The sequence below is a fragment of the Gymnoscopelus braueri genome (genome assembly GCF_963280865.1).
Source record: "Gymnoscopelus braueri genome assembly, chromosome: 6".
NCBI classification, from domain to species: domain Eukaryota; kingdom Metazoa; phylum Chordata; class Actinopteri; order Myctophiformes; family Myctophidae; genus Gymnoscopelus; species Gymnoscopelus braueri.
Genome location: NC_137607.1, coordinates 32,875,912 through 32,895,245, shown reverse-complemented (window position 1 = coordinate 32,895,245; position 19,334 = coordinate 32,875,912). Strand labels below are relative to the sequence as shown.

Here is a 19,334-nt window from a genome sequence, read left to right as displayed (position 1 = left end):
CTCACCATTGGCTAGTGTGACATGAGCAGCAACAACTACTATAACACAATTATAACAATAGCCATTATAGCATATAGTCCACAACAGTTAATGGCCCTTAAAAATATGTTATTCTAATTATAATTTCCCCATACTTTCAGGTCAACATATAGGTTTGGTGTTTAAATCGTGCTACTGTCTCTCTTTACATGCCTATAAAGAAAGAAAATAACCTATTATAATGAATAGTAATATATTCATATTGGGATCAAGCCAAGCTGAGGTCCAACATAAGGATGCTCCGACCTGTCATGATGAGGATGCAGCTGGCCTGGGCAGCAGGGGAGCCACCATTTTGACACACTGGTGACAATTAGCCTACTATAATCAATAATTAAACAAAAGCTTCTGTGTTGTTCAGTGTAAACAATGCTTGTTTATTAGCCAATAGGCTATAACTAGATTACTGCCCCCAAAAAATGTATGGGCCTGTGTAACCTACATGTATATAGCTCCATATCAAAGCGTCACGAACGAGCAGCATCACATACCGTACAACAATCTACAATGAATGAATGAAAGAATAAAAACGTAGATCACCGTTTTACAAATATCTTGATAGAAATGAGAGAATATGACACTGGCCTTTTATTTATATTTCTTTAAAGGCTATACCTTGCGCTCAATGACAAGGCATTCGTGACAGTGTGACGTGTCATCCTGGCTTTATACCTATAATTTGACAGGCCTATATTTTCAAAATGTCATACATTCCTGTTCTTTTAGAGCCCCGATTAGCTCAAATCACCTTTATTTTCTCCTGCTTTTCAATGAATGTAAACATCGGTCGGAGGAGTGTTGCCTGCTCTTCAATGGCCGCACCCTGATGTCAATCCTATCCCTGGAGATTCAGCACTTAGTAAATAAATACGCTCATTAAAACTGCATCATCGCCAGGACAATGGAAAAAAACTAGCCTTGGATCAAGACTATCGCAGATGTATTTGATCGAATTGTCAAAATCGATCAAATACATCTACGATAGTCTTGATCCAAGGCTAGAAAGAAAACGAGGAAACCTACCTCTGTCTGCGATGCCCTCGATCCTGTACGTGCCAGAAGACTTATTTGTGGTTTATTTGCTCTTATTATTTATGTGCATCAGCTGATCTCCCTCCACGGGGTTTCTCTCTCTCCTGGCAGGTCGGTATCCTTATCCCGTTTCCCTTCTCCCTTCTTCTTCTTCCATCAAAGCTGCTGGAGCTGGAGGTCCCGAGGTAGAATGATCAGAGAACCGTCCTGTTATGTTGATGCCCTCCTCCTCCTCCCCGGCCTGGTGCTAGAGATGTGAGGTACACAGCAGCACGAGCCTCGGGAATCTGTCTGTCTGTTTGTTTGTTTGCGTGACTCCTAACCTGGAAGCCAAAATGGCTCTGCTGCCTGCCTGCCTGCCTGCCTGTCTGTCTGTCTGTCTGTCTGTCTGTCTGTCTGTCTGTCTGTCTGTCTGTCTGTCTGTCTGTCTGACTGTCTCCCTGCCTTCGGCAAGGATGCTGAGTCGGAGCGGAGAGCCAGTGACATCATCACTGAGGGAGGAGGAGGTAACACAGCATCAATGCAGTGGAGAGCAAGAGAGAGAGGGGGGCGGGGGGGTGTGATGGAGGGTTTGAGCCAGTGCTAGAAGGCTCTGGTTTGAGCTACATCAGGACGTGTGTGTGTGTGTGTGTGTGTGTGTGTGTGTGTGTGTGTGTGTGTGTGTGTGTGTGTGTGTGTGTGTGTGTGTGTGTGTGTGTATATGGATATATATGTATATATATGTATATATATATATATATATATATATATATATATATATATATATATATATATATATATATATATATATATATATGTACCTTTACTCTCAAATATACAGTATACTGTGTAGCCTATATATACACAGTGAAAGTAAAACAAAATCTGTTTGTATTTTTAAGTTAATATTAGGCTACCTACAAATGTTGCAACACAGCTCTGTTTAGCATTTTATTTGTCGGCCTATATCAGTAATTGTAACGAAATTATTTATTTTTATTTATTTTTATTTTTATTTTTATTTTTATTTTTATTTTTATTTTTATTTATTTTATTTTTATTTCACCAATTGCTTTGGCATTGTAAATGTGTGTTTCCCATGCCAGTAAAGCCCCTTTGAATTGAATAGAAAATAATTGAACTGAATTGTGAGAGAGACCCTGCTGAGAAAAGACAGTGATAAGAGCTTTGCTTTGAATCATAGTATTAGGGAAGGTACTGGTGAATAGTATAATTTTTGCGTATAGCCTTCAGTAGCACAGATTTTTTAGGACAATAGGCTTGTTGTGAATTAAAGCTTAGTAGGTCAAGCTAGAGATCAAGCTGTGGGCATAGACTGTAAATGCTCTGAGGAGACCCAGACACAATGCATATTAAATTACCATGAAGTTAAGCCCACAATGCATCAAGAACACAAAGACATTGATGGGAGGTTATGATAAGAGATTGCTTATTGAAACACTATTATTGGACTATCAGTGGAAATGGTCATTAGCCACAAATGTATTTTTTTTTTTTTGTGTTTGGAATATAGCTGTGTAGACCTCTCAGAAATAATGTCCTTTTATGCTGCGCTATGAGGCTATTTGGGATTTGAAGAATTCTCTTTTCAAAATATGGGTGAAAATCTCCCTCTGCTCTCTTTTCAGCAAATCCTATTGCAAGTCCAAGTCCAACCATGTAATGCACTCAATAGGGATTTCACTGTGGCATGAATGTGTGCCTCCTTATTGATTCAACTGTGGCTGAGCCCAAAGGGCTGAATAAGGATTTTGAAAAGTAAAGCTGTGTACTGATTTATCTTAACTGAATCATTCATGTAATGTTCAATGGTCTGTATTTATGCAAATTACATATCCTTGACCTTTTTGCTAAACAAATTTGTGGGAAATCAGACAAAAAGGGCACATTTTGTGGTAGATTGCTCTCATGCAACTGTGGAGAAAGTTTATTAAAATGTTGGCTAGCTATAATGCTAGCAAATAAGGCGAGGATTTTCACATTTGTGGTAAAAAATTATCCACTCTTGAAATATTATCTTCTGTTTATTGCCCAGAAGGTTAATTCCCACTTTTGACAAAAATAGGAACCTTTCTGAGAGTTTATGAACCAAAACTCCTTTGGTGAGCTCTGCTATGTCTCTTGTGAGTCCACATGCTCGTATCCCTGGTCCCCCACCTTCTTTTCATGTTATTATCATGAACTGTTTTAAATTGTATATTTTGATATTTGATATTTTGTATCGTTGTTTGTTGCACTGTTGTTTGTCCAGTTGTTTGAGTGTTGAATGTTTAATGGACCACATAGAAGTTTTTTTCCTGCCACTGTTGTTTTTTATTTTTGTAATAATCTAAATCTACAAATTAACTTGTAACTAAATCTTTAGCTCGCAACATGGCACGAAGCGTCGCGTTGAGAGCTTGTAGAGCTGCTATTTTGACTAGTTTGGGTCCCGGGGAAACGTCTAATTTCTCTTTTGGGTCTTGAGCTAAAAGGTTTGGGAACCACTGGCCTACAGCCATGATTCGTATGTCTAACATTGACAATAGATAGATTAACAGAGGACCCTAGAGACATTTTATTTTAATGAGTCACAAGCAAGACACTAATGAAACTGAATAAAAAAACAAAACAAATAAACACTATATTAATCACATCCAGGGACAGATTAAAGACTTACCAAATAATAATAATATTAATAATAATGAAAACAAGAGTATTTGCATTTTCCAGGAACAATGTATTCATTTATCAGTAATCTTGAGAGTATCAAACTGTCCAGCAGCAATATTTCAACACTTAGGCTACTTTGCCATTTACTCACAAGTAAAAACATGTTCGATATGTTCAAAAATGTTCAAAAAACGCACAGTGAGCTTGTACATCTGTTATTTTTGAAAAGGCAACATATAAATGGATAAAGTGGTGAAAATGACTGTGATGCTACATTAACTACTTTAGCTGAGGACCCCCTGGATCCCCCAAGGACCCCTGGGGGTCCCCGGAGCCCACTTTGAGAACCACTTGCCTACTGTACTTCATACATTTTTAGGTCATTCTACTTTGCATGATTTGAAGTACTTTATACTCCTACTCCACTACATCTCAGAGGCAAATATTGCGCTTTTGTTTTTTACTCCACTGCAATTATTTGAAAACTTCTGTTTACAAGTTACAACATTAACGGACTATTCGAAAATAGACGATCTTCAAGCTGTGAGCTTGTAGTTGTATCTGGCTGCTCTCTAGGTACCACATAGTAAAATCATCAGTGTTAATCTAACTCCAATCTAACTCAGAGAGCATACAAATGGAACCAAATAGTTTACAGGTCCATTTGGTTCCATTTGTACACTCTCAGAGTTACATTTTAGTGTGTAGAATGGTCAGACTGGCTGGGGCAGATCAGGTTTCAGCCTGAGTGAAACACAATGCAATCGTTTTGTGACCTTGCTCTTCACACAGCCTCTATCCAGACATGCTACTGCTAGGTGCTTTCTCTACGTGTAGACTCATTCAGCCTCTTTCATTTGTAAGCAATGAGTCATCTCTCTCTGATGCACTATATGTTTCCTCCAGTTCTCTGCTGAAGCAATGGCTATATTTAATTCATCAACATTAAACTTTCAAGCTCCAGTCTATATTATATACTTAAGAGTACACTGCAAATGGTAGTCGACTACACGTATGGCAGAGCCAGAGCTCTCATCTCCTCACAAAAAAGTCAAAATGAGGTAAGACGATTAAATCACAACAGATGATGATGAAATAATGACATCATCCCTTTCCAGAGGTATGACTAGATTATGGGACAAGCTTTCTAGACATACACTTTGCCCCGGCATTTAATAAAGATGTGGCAGTAGATTCAACTGCATTTACATGCACAGTAATGTTCCAGTATTAATGCAATTAAGAAAAAACTCTAAATAAGAAAATAAGGAAACTGGGACACTTGCACTGGTTATTGGTGGTGTTACAGTATCTAATGAATTTAACTAGTCAACAGAGACTAGAGAGCAGTGTCTTCAACAGGTGTTGAAATGGTGATAGTGGATTCAACTGGCCTTTGGTGGTTTCAGCTGGTATTTAAGTGTACTAATGGTCTCAGATACTTATTCGTTTCAAGTGGTGTTACAACAGACTCTGTGCAAAACTGTAGTCACAGGTTTCCAGAAGGTGCCATGCCTGTTGACTGTTAGGGATAATTTCCCCACAGCTTTGTTTGAGTGGCTCAGCAGCAGATTTGAACTGGAAACGCATGGGAACATGTCGTGTGTTTCCGGTTCAAACCTGCTGCAGAGCCACTCAAAGGAGTACTGTACCAGACTCAAACCACTGGATTGGAGCATTAAACAAGGCAGTGTGTAATAAATAAATTATTGAAATAAAACAAACTTTTTTTTTGCCCAGTAGGCATAGCCTACTAACTACTGCACTGCACTGTGAAGTTGGCAGAACTGTAGTGTGCTGGCTGGCATAGACAAGCACAATGCTGCCCCCTAATGTCCTATAATCTGGCAGTGTGACGTTATTGTCAACCCTCCCAAACTCACCTCAGTGTAGGCCAGGGTGTTTTTCCACTGATATATTTCTTCTCTTTGATTGCTGCAAGGCACAAACACAAGTGTACTGAATTGCATTTCAACTAAACCTAAGCTATGTTATTCATCCTGCAGTCCATATTTGTGATGTCCAGATATTAATCTATTACCATCATGCAGTCATTGTGAGAAATCAATGCTGTTATGTAACCTTAACCAATGCAGCATAAATATACAATCCTTTAATTTCGCATCACAGTTTTACAGGTGTACAAAAGTTGTTTAATTGTATTCACGCATCCATTTTGGAGGTTGGCTTCTAACTAAACTTACATTTATATCGATATCTGCATGCTTGGCCTACGAATCCTGCATGAGGTCAAGAAACTAGCAAACATTGTACCCATTAACTAAGGAGGTGGAGCTCCAACTGCAGTGAGCTGAACCACTATTCCTGTATGTGAAACTTAACTGAGATCATATTTCTGTTTTGTCACCAACACAGAAACAGACTGTCATGGAGCCTGGATCATCAGTTAGTGCTGTGAGGAGTAAGAGGGTACTGATTGATAATGACATCCGCCCTGCCCTGATCATTATCAAGGATGGGAAGATCCATAGTATTCTTTCAGACTGCAACTCTTCTGGGGATGTGCCTTGTGAGGTAGGCCCTTTGATCAACTGTTATGTAAACAGGGGGAAATGGTCTAACGATGGTCTCATGCGCAGAATACTCCCCCTATTGGATAAAAGAAGGAACTGATTTCTCCTGCCCTAAAACTGTTTCCAGGGGGGAAAAGATGGTGAAACTAATAGATCTACTTGTAGATGGCAAATTTCATTTTTAACTTCATTTTTAAAATAGGTCTTTTGTGGTTAATTCATAATGGATTGTGTGAATTTTTTAGGGGGGGTCTCGAGCTGAAAAAGTTTGGGAACCCCTGATCTACAGTATTTATATTTGCCATGAATCACCATTTGTATGTGGTTATAACTGTATATCATATGTATCACACAATTAAAGTGTTATAACATGGTTGTGTGGGCAGGTGTTGGATGTGGGTGAAAGCGTGGTGATGCCAGGTATCGTGGACAGCCACGTCCACGTGAACGAACCGGGCCGCACAACATGGGAGGGCTTTTGGACGGCCACCCGGGCTGCTGCTGCCGGAGGAGTGACCACTATAGTGGACATGCCCCTGTAAGGTGGAAACCTTCTGTCCTCAGGTCCTGGGATTGAATCATTTTCGGGGCACGTTTTTAGCGCCCTCCTTTTCTGATAGAAAGCCTTGAGGGGAGACTTCTCGCTTTTGCTAAAACAACTTGGGCAGTGTGGGCGGGGCATCAAGGCAACTATGGCCTCAGGGCATATCAGTTTTTGAGGGGCAGAAGGCCAAACTGACAGGCCACCTGGCCAAAATGTTAGGCACCCCACAGGGTGGTAACATTAGATAAACAGAACAGAACAAACTGTTTGCACTAGAACAGTGTCTCAAGGTCCACAGTTAAAGGTCACATTTTCAACATAGACATAGAGACCAGTATTTTTGACAGAAAAAACACATACATGCACACATGCACGTACGTACGCACGCACCCATGAACACACGCATGAACACATACAATCACAAACTCCTCTAGACGGCTCACCCCCTAGGAGCCAAGCTGTAAGGAAAAGTCAAATGTTTTTTTTGTTGTCCCCATAGCAACAGCATCCCTCCAACCACCACGCTTGATAATTTTCATGAGAAGACACGGGAAGCGACGGGGAAGTGTTTCGTGGACACAGCTTTCTGGGGAGGTGTGATACCTGGCAACCAGGTATGTTTTCTAAGACATATATCATGCTGAATGTCAGCCATGCACAATACAAATGTATAAATGCAATAAATGCATGCATTATTATACATACTGACTTTGTCCTGCAGCTTGACCTTCGGCCATTGATCCAGGCCGGAGTAGCTGGGTTTAAGTGTTTCCTGATCCACAGTGGGGTGGATGAGTTTCCCCATGTCAGCGACAGCGACCTCCACACAGCCATGAAACAGCTGCAAGGCACAGGGAGTGTTCTGCTGGTAAATTATAAATGATTATAATGTTTCATAACGTGAACCATACCTCATGAAAATCATATCCACATCGTGGGAATAAATAACATGCAAATGAAAGATCCTGCCTGTCTTTGTTCAGTTCCATGCTGAGAGGGAGGTTAATCAGACAGCAGAGGCGACAGGGGGTAAGTATAGTTTAACCACATGAACCCTAGAGTCCCTATTCTGAACATGTCATCATAATAGCCGAACGTTCTGCAAAAATAGACAAACATTTGGCAGAAATAGCAAGTTCACAACGTACAGATTGACGAAGGGATTTCACGAAGGGATTTGGTGTAGAGGGGGAAAAGGAGGGGGTCAAGGACCAGTCAATTAAGCATATATAAGGTTTAAATGGTTAACCGCTTTCAACCATGTGTCCCTATTTTGGGACACCAGCTGTCCAATACGTGAAACATAGCGCATGCTGGCAAAGTATAAAGGGCTTATACCTGGCTTTAATAGAATCTATACTTCATGTGTACTATTATTGGGATATGCTATATCTGCTTTGTACTGTATGTATGTTTGTTATCAACAGGGAGGGTAGCGTTTTTTTACCAGTTTGTCTGTTTGTTAGTAATTTTATGGGAAATCTAATGTACTGCATTTATGTATGAATGAATTAATAAATAAATATGTTCATGTCTTGCCATAAGACCCATCCATTACAGAATCATACAATGTTACATTCACTTCTCAATAACTGTATGTATGACAAGGAAAGGTTGGCAATGATCCTTAGATTACTGGATTACATTTTGGGGATAATTAGTTTAGGGTCAAGGTCAAATGTCAAGAAAAAGTTGAAAACCCCTTAACTATAACTTTGCCAAAAACTGTTCAATTTACTACCAGAATGTTCTTCCTGTATATTACTGATCTATAATCCTATCCATTGAAGGCTGTCAGTGTTCAAAGTTTTGAGGGTGAAGGACATTGTTCAAAATGACATAGCCTATTTTCCACTGTAACTTGAAAGCAGGTAATGATATAAATGTTTAATGTAATCCTCAAATAGTATTAACCACTTAAGACCCATTTTATACTTTGGCTATTAGAAAATAGCTCAACTACAAGCTCACAATGCATTGTATCGTGGTGCATTTTTGAAAAATGTTTTTGAACATTCTTGAAAAATCTTTCAAATTTAACAAAATGTTCATCTATAATGACATGCCCAAAATAGCCAGGGTTCATGTGGTTAATCCCCAAAAAGCCAAAGCTGACCCAGTGTTTGTTGTCTTTAAACAGGACAGGGTTATGCTGTGCTTTCCACCACTTGCTTTTTTCTGTCTGCCATTTAATAAAAAGATTATTTGTACCACAGTGAACATTGCTTTGCACCAATGCTCTGTCTACCTGTCCTGCCCTGTTAGACCCCTCTGAGTACTCCACCTTTCTGCAGTCCAGGCCAGATGTCATGGAGGTAGAGGCCATTCGCATCGTCACTGAGCTCTGTCTTCAGTACCAGTGAGCACCATCACCATGTTAACCAGTAAACTTATGGTGGCAAGATTGTATAGACTAGAGTACTGTAAGAGTTTGGCCTGTCTGATATGACTGATTCCCATGTCTCACCCACCTCTCCCTGGTACAGGGTGCGATGCCATATAGTTCACCTGTCCTCCGCCAAACCCCTGGAGCTGATCCAGGCGGCGAGGCAGGCCGGAGCTCCTTTGACGGTGGAGACCACTCACCATTACCTGAGCCTCTCTGCAGAGGACATCCCTGCAGGTGCCACACAGTTCAAGTGCTGCCCTCCCATCAGAGGACATGCTAATCAGGTAAGCGTCAAATGTTTTCATCCATATGGTAGAAGTAGATAACTTTCAGTTGTGAAAGAATACAAGGAACAGCCTTATTCTGTTACCATATTGCAGTGGTGGAAAGTAACTAAGTACATTTACTTAAGTACTGTACTTAAGTACAATTTTGAGGTATTTGTACTTTACTTGAGTATTTCCAATTTCCAATACTTTTACTTCTACTCCACTACATCTCAGAGGCAAATATTGTACTTTTACTCCACTACAATTATTTGAAAACTTTAGTTACTAGTTACTTTTCAGATATAAACTATGATATTATGAAACATACATTAACCACTTTAGCCCTATACATAGGCTATTTGAAAATAGCAGATCTACAAGCTCACAACACGTCGCACCGCGATTTAGTACTTTTACTTTTGGTACTTTAAGTACATTTTGATGCCAATACTTTTGTACTTTTACTCAAGTACATTTTTTATTTTGGACTTTTACTTGTAACAGAGTATTTTTATATTGCAGTATTGGTACTTTTACTTAAGTAAAACATTTGAGTACTTTTTCCACCACTGCCATATTGTAGTATCATTGTCATCTTAAAGTCTTCTGCCCCACCAGGAGCAATTATGGTCAGCTCTGAAAGCTGGCCTCATTGATATGGTCGTTTCTGATCACTCTCCCTGCACCCCTGATCTGAAGAAATTGGACAGTGGAGACTTCACTCAGGCTTGGGGTGGAATATCCTCCCTTCAGTTTGGTAACTACTGGCCAATGACATTCCTAGCATACAGTATCCATAGTGTAGTGTTAAACTCCATAGCCGGCTTAAACTTATAGGTGATCATGACTGACTATCAACATATGATTGGCTGGAGTCAACAGGACAGAGGTGAAGTCAGTCAATTAACAATTTGCGCGGGTGGCGAGTCATGATAACCTGACTCTGTCAAATGGAAGAAGCTTGCGACACACATTTTGTTTCACAGCCTACTTCCATGCAAATGAGATTTCCGGAGGGAGGGGGGTTTACCAGACTAGAGACATGACAGTTAATGAGGAAAACAGGAAACACACAAAACTACCACAAAATAAAGGAACACGACTGTAAAGTAAAACTGAAGTACAACAAGGAATCCAGTAAACAATCAAAACAAAGTCACTACAAAATAAGAGACACAACAAGAGAACAAAACAGAGACGGATAATGACAGATATCAGGTTTTGTTTGGTGCCTTTGTTCTAAGGCACAGATCATGGCATGTAACATAACATGATAAAACATAACATTACTGTATATCACTGAAATGAAGTTTTTACATGGACTTGTGCGTTTCCCCTGTTGTGCAAAAAAGACATGCAGATAATACTGTCAGCCACTGATTTCTTAAACAGTCATGTCAAACACTCAATCCCCCTCCCTCCATTCACACACTCATTCTGCCTTGACGATCATCTACACTGGACAAAGTCCAGGGGGAGGTAAATACACATTGAGTGCCAGTTTAAAGGGCAGTCTGATCATATAGCGTTCAGACTTGGCCAAAGCATGACACTTGGGAAGAAACATGATTTTTTGTATTATTTCTTCTCACAGTAACACATTCTGTGCACTATGTTTACAGACTGCAAGAATAATAATGTGAATTTTTGATGCGACTGTATACTTTCAAAGAACTGAGAAAAAACTAGACGGCTAGACGCCTGCAGAGCCACAGCGTAAAAAACATTAAATAATCACAACAATACTTTTGCGCCAAATTCAAATGTGGTTAATTCTGTCAACTCAGAATTAGTGAATGGAATATTCAGCTGTTGACCACTGTATTTCTATTGCATTGATATTTAGGTTTGCCTCTGTTCTGGACCTCAGCCAGTAAGAGGGGCTTCACGTTGCCTGATGTGGTGAGGCTCCTCTGCCAGAAAACAGCCCAGCTTAGTAGCCTTGGCAACCAGAAGGGCAGCCTTGCCCCTGGTTACGATGCTGATTTGGTCATATGGGACCCAGAGAAGGAATTTGAGGCAAGTATTAATGTTTCAAAACATTATCAAACATTGAACAGTGAATCTGCCAGCTACTTCTGACAATTTTGACCATATTGTACAATTGCTGTCAGATGTGGCAAGCAAACTGACACTGTACAGGGTAAAGCCAGGAAAGGCAAGAAGCAGGCAGATCACAGCTGAGTGTGCAAATGACCATTACAAGATCATTACTTAAAAATATATATTACTTATATTTTGGGGCATTTTCAAGCCTTTGTATGATAGTGATAGTGGAGACAGGAAATGACAGGAGAGAGAGATGAAGCAAAGGGCCGTGGGTCGGATTCGAGCCCGGGCTGTGCAAGGACTGAGCTTTAATGACTTGCACTCTACCAGGTGAGCCACTTGCTGTGCCCCGAGTTCATTTTGATTTTTTGCCACACTTGACAGGTCAAAGAGGCAAGCATCCATCACAAAAACAAGGCAAGTAAACACAATTATTGACACTTACTTGGACAAAGGATACATTGTTATAGAAGTTATTTGTATTAATTTCTGCAATGAAAGATAGTGCTCTCTCTCTCTCTCTCTCTCTCTCTCTCTCTCTCTCTCTCTCTCTCTCTCGCTCTCTCTCTCTCTCTCTCTCTCTCTCTCTCTCTCTACAGGTCACTCCCTACCTCGGCCTTACTTTAAAAGGAGAGGTGTGTGCCACCATCGTAAGAGGAAGGCTGGTGTACAGCCAGAGCTCTTTCTCTCCTCAGCCTCTGGGGAAGCACCTCTTTATCCCCCAAGGGAGGCCTCACGCACAACTATGAGACACACTAGTGATGTTCAATAAAGCTCATGAGATTTAAATGTGATTTTGTTGGCTACTTATTTCGCTGATAACAACAGTACACAAGGTTTATATCGTCTAATAAACACTGAATGCTCAGATGGAGATTTACCTGCAGAGCTTTTTGCTTGGTGTAGTAAATATGGGGTATGGTGACTGTTGTACAGACATGTCTCCCTCACCTCTCTTTCCTTTCCTACAAGAAAGGAAAGCAATGTATTTAGGTTTCTTGGCAGCTTGACCTGAAACGGTCCACCTGGGTCTCTGGTAAGTGGTAACTATGGGTGGTCTGGACGTTTTCAGCGAAAACTAACTGTATCAACTCTCCTGAATAAAAGTCTAATAAGAAAAGACATTGTCTCATATAGACAGTACACATACTCACATTGTTAAAGTAGTAGCCTACTGTCAGGCTGCCCTTTTTCTCTTTTCCTTTTTCTCTTTTTTTATACTAGGAAGATTTTGTATAATTCACTAAAAACCTTTTTAGCTCAGGTCTTAAGGTCATAGTTAGTGATTGGCCAAAATTCAATCTAGCCTTAGCCTGGTCAATAATTAACATTTGGGTGAAGGTGAAATTATTTTGCAAAAACTAACTTTTAAATAATTGTACACTATATAGGCCTGACTTGAGTAAAAGTACAAAAGTATTGGTATCAAAATATACTTAAAGTACAAAAGTAAAAGTACTCATTGTGCAGAATGTCCTGTTTCACAAGTTATCATGTCTAAAATGTGTATCTGTAAAGTAACTAGTAACTAAAGTCTTCATAAGTGTAGTGGAGTAAAAGTATTTGCCTCTGAGATCGTGAGATGTAGTGGAGACTGTGGAGTAGAAGTAAATGTAGGCTACTGAAAATTGGAAATATTCCAGTAAGTATAAATACCTCAAAATTGTACTTAAGTACAATACTTAAGTAGGCTAAATGTACTTAGTTACTTACTGTCCACCACTACTTGTCAAACAGAGGGGGTGTACAGTGCCAAAGAGTTAAAAATAGGGGTGTGCGCAACCTAACTCTATATGGCGCAACCGTACCGTGGTAGTTTAGTTTGTGCCATTCATTCGGCGACGTTCAGCGCGAGTGTGTCACTGTCACCTGTCTGCCTGTCTGTCTGTCTGTCTGCCTGTCTGTCTGTCTGACTGTCATCCCGCAGCAGCATGTCGTCTCTCGTTGTCCCTCCGCCGCTGTGCCTGCAGAGACCGTTCGTTGCTCCTCACCGACACATGTTCGGACCCGGACCGTCCAATGTGCCTCAACGCATCTTGGATGCCGGGGCCAACCCCATCATCGGCCACATGCACCCAGAAATGTTTGAGGTAATTTGCTACCAGTGCTGGAAAAAGTACTCACATTTTTTACTTAGTAAAAGTATCAATACTGCCATGTAGAAATACTCTGTAAAGTACGTAAGTAAAAGTCCGTAGCCTAATTCTAAATTTACTTGAGTAAAATTACAAAAGTATTGGCATCAAAATGAACTTAAAGTACCAAAAGTAGAAAGTAGGTTACTCCTTATGCAGAAAGTCTCCATTTCAAAATCTTTGAAAATAGCAGATCTACAATGCTATGCACTGTGAGCTTGTAGATCTGTAAATGGCCGAAATGTATATAGGGCTGAAGTGGTTAATCTATATTTTGTAATAATAATCAAAATCTACAAAGTAACTATTAACTAAAGTTAACAAATAATTGTAGTGGAGTAAAAGTATAATAATTGCTTCTGAGATGTAGTGGAAGTGGAGTACAAGTAAAAATACTGAAAATTGGAAATACTCCAGTAAAGTAAAAAATACCTCAAAATTGTAAATGTACTTAGTTACTTTACACCACTGAAAAATGACATTCTTGAATCTCGTAGATACATATGCCCTATTTTTTAAATGTTCTAAACTATATAGAAAAGCTGATCTACATGCTCTACAAGCCGTGAGCTTGTAAATCTGCTAAATGATTTGAATACTTCCAGATGACACATGCCCCAAATGAAACGGGGAAGCCAGGGTTAAAGTGGTTAAATGATTTCGTAAACGGTGAATGAAATGCAGACTTTGACCTGTTGTTCTTCATGGTGAAAGCAATGCATTCACTTAGTTTTGAACGCACAGCTCTTCCCATGTAAAAGTATTGCAGTTGTAGGCTAATAGAGAGAGGTGTCAGTAGCCTCTGGCACTTGTATGACTACAACCAAATTTTATTATGTCAACAGAACAGAAACTGTAATTTTGTCATAGTAAATATTCAACTGCACTTGTCGCTGAGCAAGAATTACCTGCTAAGCATTGGCCTAAACAATCATTCAATCTAAATGATTTTGTCTGCTTGCAAACATATTTTTTGTGGTCAGTCAGCTGCCCTACAGTCATCTAATCTCTGATGTCTTATCACAGATAATGAGTGACATCAAGAGTGGGATCCAGTATGCTTTCCAAACTCACAACAACATGACCCTGGCTGTGAGTGGCACCGGCCACACTGCCATGGAGTGTGCCATCTTCAACGCAGTGGAGCCGGGTGAGAGCGTTCTGACCGCAGTCAATGGCATATGGGGAGAACGAGCAGCAGACATGGCTGAGAGGATAGGTAATACATTATGCCAGTGGTTCTCACATTTTTCAGGCCGTGACCCCCCAAAATAATCAGATTTGAACTGGGGACCCTCCACCCTGATTAGCACTTGGAGGAGTGCTAATCAGGAGTTGAGGCATTACATTTTGTTTGAATCGGTTCCACAGATAAACATCGTGAAAATAGCCGATCTACAAGCTAAATATTATTTGACAATTTGGCCAATGTTTGACCAGTTTTTATAGTATAGTTTGTTGATGACTTATTATTTATTTGTTTATGTTTTTTAGGTATTAAAAATGTCTTAAAAGTCCTTAAATTGTCACTTTACTGTCATCTAGGGACCCCCCCCAAAATCATGTGGGGACCCCGGGGGTCCCGACCCACAGGTTGAGAACCACTGCATTATGCTATGACTGCACAATTGACAGCCCCCCCCCCCTCCCATCACATACGAGTCCTTGAGGGGGTTCCAGGTGGTCTCCAGCTAAATGACAGATAGTTCATCTTCACCATTATTACATGTACAGCTATAGAACATTGAATGATGACTATTTTGATGACAGAGTTTCTACCAACAGTACAGTAAAGGAATTCTGGACCAAAGGACAGACCATATATACAGTACCATAGTCATACCAAGTAATGTCTAACAATAAAGCATGTTTTTAGATTGGGGTACCATATTATCAAATGTTGTTCCATGGCCTAATGCATATCTTCCATATTCCACTTGGAATTAAAAAGGCTGAGAATCACTGCTTTTGTGTATTATCAGTAGAATGGTGTTTGTTTTTAACAGGTGCCAGAGTGAATACCATAGTGGCACCTGCTGGAGGCTGCTTCAGTAATGAGGAAATTGAACAGGTAATAGTATTTTTAAGAACATACTTATTATTTTTAACACATGTGAAATGTTTTTATTGACACGGAGAGAACTACATTCTGATTTGTTTGGTTGTAGGCTCTGTCAAAGCTCAGGCCTGTATTGTTGTTCGTCACCCACGGAGAGTCATCCACAGGTGTCCTGCATCCTTTAGACGGCATCGCAGACCTGTGCCACAAGTAAGATACCACATTCACTTCAACTGTCACGGATAACAGACAGACAGTGTTGTCATTATGTGTCCTGAATCTGTCCTGTTAGGTATGACTGCTTGTTACTCGTGGACTCTGTTGCGTCAATGGGAGGAGTTCCTCTGTTCATGGACAAGCAAGGTTTGGTATCGAATCAGATCAAATGTCTTTACTTTGTGTGGTAGCTGTGTGTGCATTATGCTGAGACTTACTTTGGGATATTTACATAGTAAAATCCTCCTTGTTAATGTATCCGTTTGTACCTCATAGTTAAATATCCATTTGTACCTATGAGTCAAATGAACACATACAATTTTACTTGAACTATGGTACCAAAAAATGCATGTTGTCATTTTCTCGTCACTGGATTTGCAGGGATTGACATCCTGTACACCGGCTCACAAAAGGTTCTGAACGCTCCTCCTGGTACAGCACCTATATCCTTCAGTGAAAGAGCCTGGTGAGCAATGTGTGTGACAAGTTAAAAAGGGTAGCTAAATCATCACATTTGGGCCGGGTCGGTAGCTGACTGGATTGCGTCCCCTATTCTGCTGTTGACCTGTGTTATACGTATGACCTCAGGCTCAGCTTCCTCTCTCTATACTCCACTATCTAATAAAACAAGAACTCATTACTGCCCTACTGTCGCTGTCAAGTGGAAACCTTGTATGTCCAAGACCAATACTTTTCAGGGGAAAATAGTCTGTGTTCCAATCGATACAACGTTGTTATTATTTAGTCACAAGCTCTTGTTAATACTTCATTAAACCCAAAGACAGACTTGAACACTTTCAACCTTGCATCCCTATTATGGGCAAGTCTTCATTACAGGTGAAAAAATAAATAAAAAAAATCTACAATGTCATAACACTTTCTGAGCTTGTAGACCGGGTATTTACACTACTTTTGTGCGACACTGTTATTCGATGAAGTATAAAATAGGGCATTAATTTATGGAAAAAATACAAATAAAAATGGAGAAACAAGGTTTTCCCGACAGCAACAATAGTTACAGGACCACAATGGAAACAAGTCCCCAGGACTTTTTTGTGTTATCCTTTTTAGCCTTAATGTCTGACTGTACCACGTGCTGTTTACATTTCTGACAAATAAAGTATTCAATCAATCAATCAATCAAAAACAGTATTTCAAACTGTACTTGTATCTCCAGTCAGAAAATATTCAACCGCAAGACAAAGCCAGTGTCATTCTTCTTGGATTTGAGCTGGCTGGCAAACTACTGGGGCTGTGATGGCAAGGCGACGAGACTGTAAGTCAACCTAAAGGATACGATTGATCAGCGCCACTTTTCTTAGTAGTGTGAATTTGTTACATTCAAAACATTACCTGTGACAAGAAAATAGTGTGTTAGCGGGTTATTCTGTATTACAGATACCATCACACAGGACCAGTTTCTGCATTTTACTCTCTGAGGGAGAGCCTGTCCATTCTTGCTGAAGAGGTGGGAGATGTATTATAACCAGTAGATTTGAGCAGAAAGATCTGATGGTGTGTGGATCTTTCTGCTCAAATCCACAAGGTATTTTTGGGGATCCAGCATCCATTGAATTGGACATTGGGAAGTGCATGTGTTTATTTTTCATCTTCCTAACCCCATGAACCCTATTGTCCCTGTGCCAACATTTGGCAAAAATAACAAATCTACAGAGATTTGGTGTAGAGGGAAAAATAATTGATCTAGTATAGAGCCCCCAACTAAGTATATGGGGTTTAAGTGGTTAATGTATTATAACCAGACATTTTGATGTTGCATCAGTACAAGAGTGTGTTGTCTTTGACTCTGGTTACTATGTCTTGTCTTTGCTCCAAGGGTCTGGAAAACTCCTGGGAAAGACACAGAGAAGCAGCAGAGTATTTCCACAATGGCCTAGAGAGCATGGGTCTCAAACTGTTTGTCAAGGACAAAGTAAGTATAAAATATTGACTGTATAGTACATAGTAAAACTTAATCTCTGAACTTGGCTACATTGCTCAAATTCTTTAACGTTGTAATTTTGCTACAGCGTGCAAGGCTGCCTACTGTCACAACTATTGTTTCTCCTCCCGGATATGAATGGAAAGAAATTACAAGTTACATAATGAAAACACACAATGTAGAAATCTCTGGAGGACTTGGACCATCGGTTGGCTTGGTAAGGAAAGGGGCTTGACAATTAGATACCCACATATAAACTGGGATTTTATTACTTTAAGTTACTTGAAGTTTAAGTCCAAAATCCTATATCTAAAACTAAGATGTTTTTGTTCTTCTCAGGTGCTGCGTGTTGGACTTATGGGTTGCAACAGCAGCAAAGCCAATGTTGACATGGTACTTGGAGCATTGAAAGATGCTCTGAAACACTGCCATAAGAGTAAAGTGTAAACCCTGCTGTTATATGATGCCAAAATCCAGTGGTGGAAAGTAACTAAGTACATTTACTTAAGTACTGTACCTAAGTACAACTTTTAGGTACTATATATTTACTTTGGCTATTTGAACAAAGCCGATATACACGCTTACGTGAGCTTGTAGATCTGCTATTTTCAATGGATTTTTTTTATTTACATTTTATACATTTGAAAACTTGTGAAATGGGACATTCTGCATAATGAGTACTTTTACTTTTGGTATGCCAATACTGTGACTCAAGTACATTTTGATTACCAGACTTTTACTTGTAACAGAGTGTTTCTAAATTGCAGTATTAATACTTTTACTTAAGTAAATAGTGGCAAAGTGGTCCTTTAAGTAAAAAAATGTAGTACTTTTCCCACTTCTTCCTGAATTATCATGTTGTGAGGAAGACACCAATGTCTAATAAAATATGAGTTGTCTTTTGACATTAAAAAAAAAGTTTATGCTTTATTTATTAATTAATTTATAAAAATAAATACATAATTGTACTGTTTGTACTTGAAGAACAACAAACTATTTCTTGGATGGATATAAAGGAATCATCCAATATGAAAGATCAGAGGAAAAGGTGAATATCCACAAACAGTTTCTGTCAAAAAGGGGGATCATGGGTCATGTGTGATAAATACATATCATGGAAGTACTTTTGTCAAGTTAAAGTAGCCACCTGTAAAATAAATACTTTACCATACTGTTAACCACTATCAATAATTGCAGTAGGCTTCAATCAACAGTAGATGGCAGCCATGCTGCTTAAAAGGTGTTGACAGTATGGCTGTAATGTAGTTTGACTTTGACGGAGTCAGTGTAAAACCCTACTCACTTTCAAAACTGCCCTAAAGATACACCTTCAGGAGGCTGCAATTCGAAAAAGGCCCCTGTCTAAGTCTTAACCTACCCCCCCCTCTTTCATTTTCCTCTTTTGTATATATATTTTTTCTCTCTTCATACCAGTAACCTGTAAGCTGATTGTATGACATTCTGTATAGTAGTG

At 39.6% G+C, this 19,334-nt stretch overlaps 3 protein-coding genes across 3 annotated transcripts in view; 2 read left to right on the top strand and 1 right to left on the bottom strand.

Annotated features, from left to right (window-relative positions):
• kif1aa (kinesin family member 1Aa) overlaps positions 1-1,197 on the bottom strand; it is a 63,339-nt gene extending 62,142 nt beyond the window's left edge. The window contains exon 1 of the mRNA XM_080429701.1: positions 1,063-1,197. The gene's annotated coding sequence lies outside the window, so the exon portion shown is untranslated. The remainder of the gene's footprint in view (positions 1-1,062) is intronic.
• A 4,914-nt stretch (positions 1,198-6,111) lies between these two features.
• On the top strand, positions 6,112-12,257 carry LOC308086888 (allantoinase, mitochondrial; the record flags this gene model as incomplete). The annotated part of the gene is made up of 11 exons (XM_080430530.1): positions 6,112-6,258; positions 6,644-6,795; positions 7,301-7,415; positions 7,523-7,669; positions 7,785-7,830; positions 9,067-9,160; positions 9,288-9,474; positions 10,078-10,216; positions 11,306-11,478; positions 11,893-11,925; positions 12,108-12,257. 11 exons carry the CDS (start codon positions 6,112-6,114, stop codon positions 12,255-12,257), a joined length of 1,383 nt encoding a protein of 460 aa, XP_080286656.1.
• A 1,182-nt stretch (positions 12,258-13,439) lies between these two features.
• agxta (alanine--glyoxylate and serine--pyruvate aminotransferase a) lies at positions 13,440-18,307 on the top strand (the record flags this gene model as incomplete). The annotated part of the gene is made up of 11 exons (XM_080430894.1): positions 13,440-13,598; positions 14,670-14,862; positions 15,650-15,714; positions 15,812-15,912; positions 15,995-16,065; positions 16,300-16,384; positions 17,096-17,194; positions 17,317-17,386; positions 17,756-17,851; positions 17,949-18,077; positions 18,200-18,307. 11 exons carry the CDS (start codon positions 13,440-13,442, stop codon positions 18,305-18,307), a joined length of 1,176 nt encoding a protein of 391 aa, XP_080287020.1.
• Between the last annotated feature and the right edge of the window lie 1,027 nt (positions 18,308-19,334).